The 1,819-nt window shown below is 64.3% G+C and overlaps 2 protein-coding genes across 5 annotated transcripts in view; one reads left to right on the top strand and one right to left on the bottom strand.

Annotated features, from left to right (window-relative positions):
- The window catches only part of CBARP (CACN subunit beta associated regulatory protein), a gene marked incomplete at its 5' end in the record, with an annotated part of 6,524 nt that extends 5,079 nt beyond the window's left edge, over nucleotides 1-1,445 (top strand). The window contains 2 exons of the mRNA XM_077760599.1: nucleotides 52-261; nucleotides 1,213-1,445. Of these exons, the coding sequence (XP_077616725.1) occupies nucleotides 52-261; nucleotides 1,213-1,445 (443 nt within the window). The remainder of the gene's footprint in view (nucleotides 1-51; nucleotides 262-1,212) is intronic.
- STK11 (serine/threonine kinase 11) overlaps nucleotides 323-1,819 on the bottom strand; it is a 19,693-nt gene continuing 18,196 nt past the window's right edge. Inside the window, exons 10-11 of one of the 4 annotated variants that reach the window (XR_013334254.1) lie at nucleotides 878-1,336; nucleotides 323-634 (exon numbers count right to left, since the gene is read on the bottom strand). The gene's annotated coding sequence lies outside the window, so the exon portion shown is untranslated. Of the gene's footprint in view, nucleotides 635-827; nucleotides 1,337-1,591; nucleotides 1,735-1,819 lie in introns of those variants that run through there. The other 3 variants (XR_013334252.1, XR_013334253.1, XM_077760643.1) reach the window with 3 other exon arrangements.

The following is a 1,819-nucleotide window of genomic DNA, read 5'->3' as shown; positions in this document are numbered from 1 at the left end:
CCCGCAGAGGCCGCCCCAGGGCGCATGTCCGGCTGCCCCACCCCCCTCCAGAGATCGGAGAGATCGGGGCCCGACGGCCACGTCTGCGCGCAGAGGCCGCGGCCGCAGAAGCCCCGACGCTGTTTACCTCACCGCGGCATGTGCTGGCGGCAGCCCGCGCCCCTCCGAGCAATAACACCGCCCAGCCTCCACCGCCTCCCGCCGACCGAGCCCCACGCCCCCCAAAGCATGTGGGTGGGCCGCCCGCCGCCCGCCCCGCAGGTGCGCCGTCCAAAGAGCAGCAAGGAGTCTGTTTTGAGACACAAAACCCAACAGGCCAAGGTTTCAAGTTTCCCAAGCTTTATTTATTGCCAAAAGATGGGGCAGCCCTCGCCTGCGGCCGAGTCGCCCCGCCCCGCCCCTCGGAGCTTCGTGCCGTCTGTGTACCATCCAGTGATGGAGTTTCTCGTTGTGTTTGTTTTCTGGTTGATTATAAATATTTACTGCACACTCTTGCTTAGTCCGGGTGTTCTCTGGGGACCCAGGAGCACAGAGACCTTGGGGAGAGGGCCAGGGCCCTGCGATCAGGCCGGTCCCTCGCTGCCGCGCTGTGGAGCGGTGGGCCCTGGGGCTGAGCAGAGGGCCCTGGTGAGCGCTGGGGAGACGGGTCACCACTGAGAGGACTGAAGTCCGGTGGCCAAAGACCGATCCCCTCGGAGGCCCCGGGTCCCAGCACCCGACTACCCGCCAGCCGGCAAGGCCTGCGGAGCCCAGCCTGCCCCCCAGGGCTGTGAAGCCCACAAAAGGGCCACCCAACACCCTTCCCAAACACCCTTCACAATCAGAGCTCAAATCCACCTGCTTTATTTTTTTCTTAGAAAAAGAAAAATGAACCAACCAAACAACAACAGCAAGGCAGGCGCCCGGGCCCCGGGCGTGCTGGCTGACAGGCCTGCTCTCCACATCGGCTCCTGCCGTGGCCGCGCTTTGTCTGAACACGTCACTAGTGTGGGAAGCGCTAACGTGGAGCGGAGTGAAGTCAGGGGCGGGGCGAGGACCAGTAGTCTGAACGTAAAGTGCATGGCAAGGGCTTCCCACGGGGCCCGCGTGCTGGCTCTCCCCCTCCTCCCGACACCCGGGGAGGGGGCTCGGCGCAGGGCTGCAAAGTCAACGAGAGGTCGTGTCCACTGGCCACGAGGGGAAGGCCAGACCCCAGTCCCTGCTGTCCCCCAGCCACGACCGCAGTCGGCAAGGAGGGTGTGGTGGTGGCCTTTCTGGGCAGCAGACACGGGCCAGCAGTCGGCGGGAAGACTGAGGACCTGGGCTGTGACACCTGGCTGGGGCTCCATGAGACAGGCTGCAGACGGGAACAGATGGGTCACTTCTGGGCCAGCAAACACACTCTGTATCCCAGGAGACAGGGCCCTCCCTGGGGCCCGCTGATAGAGTGGGAAACTGAGGCCTGATCGCATGGAGCTGCCAGGCGTCCAGAGAGACCAGGGAAGGTTGCACTGATGTGAGGGGCCACCCTGTAGTTCACTCACTGCCCGGTGGGGTTAACCACCACCCTCCCCAGAGGAAGCCGGGCCTCCCTGAGGAAGCAGTTCCCGACCTGCCTGGCTGGTTCTGATGCTGGCAGATAAGCACTGCAGGAGCGTTTGGGGGGGTGGCACCCCGGAAAAGGACACCCTGAGCAGACGATGGGACCTTCGGCACCCCCGGGGCCTGACTGCCCTCTACGTACGCCATCGTGGACTGGGGCAGATGAAGTCAGGAAGAGAAAGTAGAGACTGAGCAGCCACCAGGATGACAGCCTGGTCCAAACCCAAGATGGGCCTCC

The sequence above is a fragment of the Crocuta crocuta genome, unplaced genomic scaffold (genome assembly GCF_008692635.1).
Source record: "Crocuta crocuta isolate KB4526 unplaced genomic scaffold, BGI_CrCroc_1.0 scaffold443, whole genome shotgun sequence".
NCBI classification, from domain to species: Eukaryota; Metazoa; Chordata; class Mammalia; order Carnivora; family Hyaenidae; genus Crocuta; species Crocuta crocuta.
Note: the sequence above shows the minus strand (reverse complement) of the source record. Positions and strands in the feature narration are given on the sequence as shown.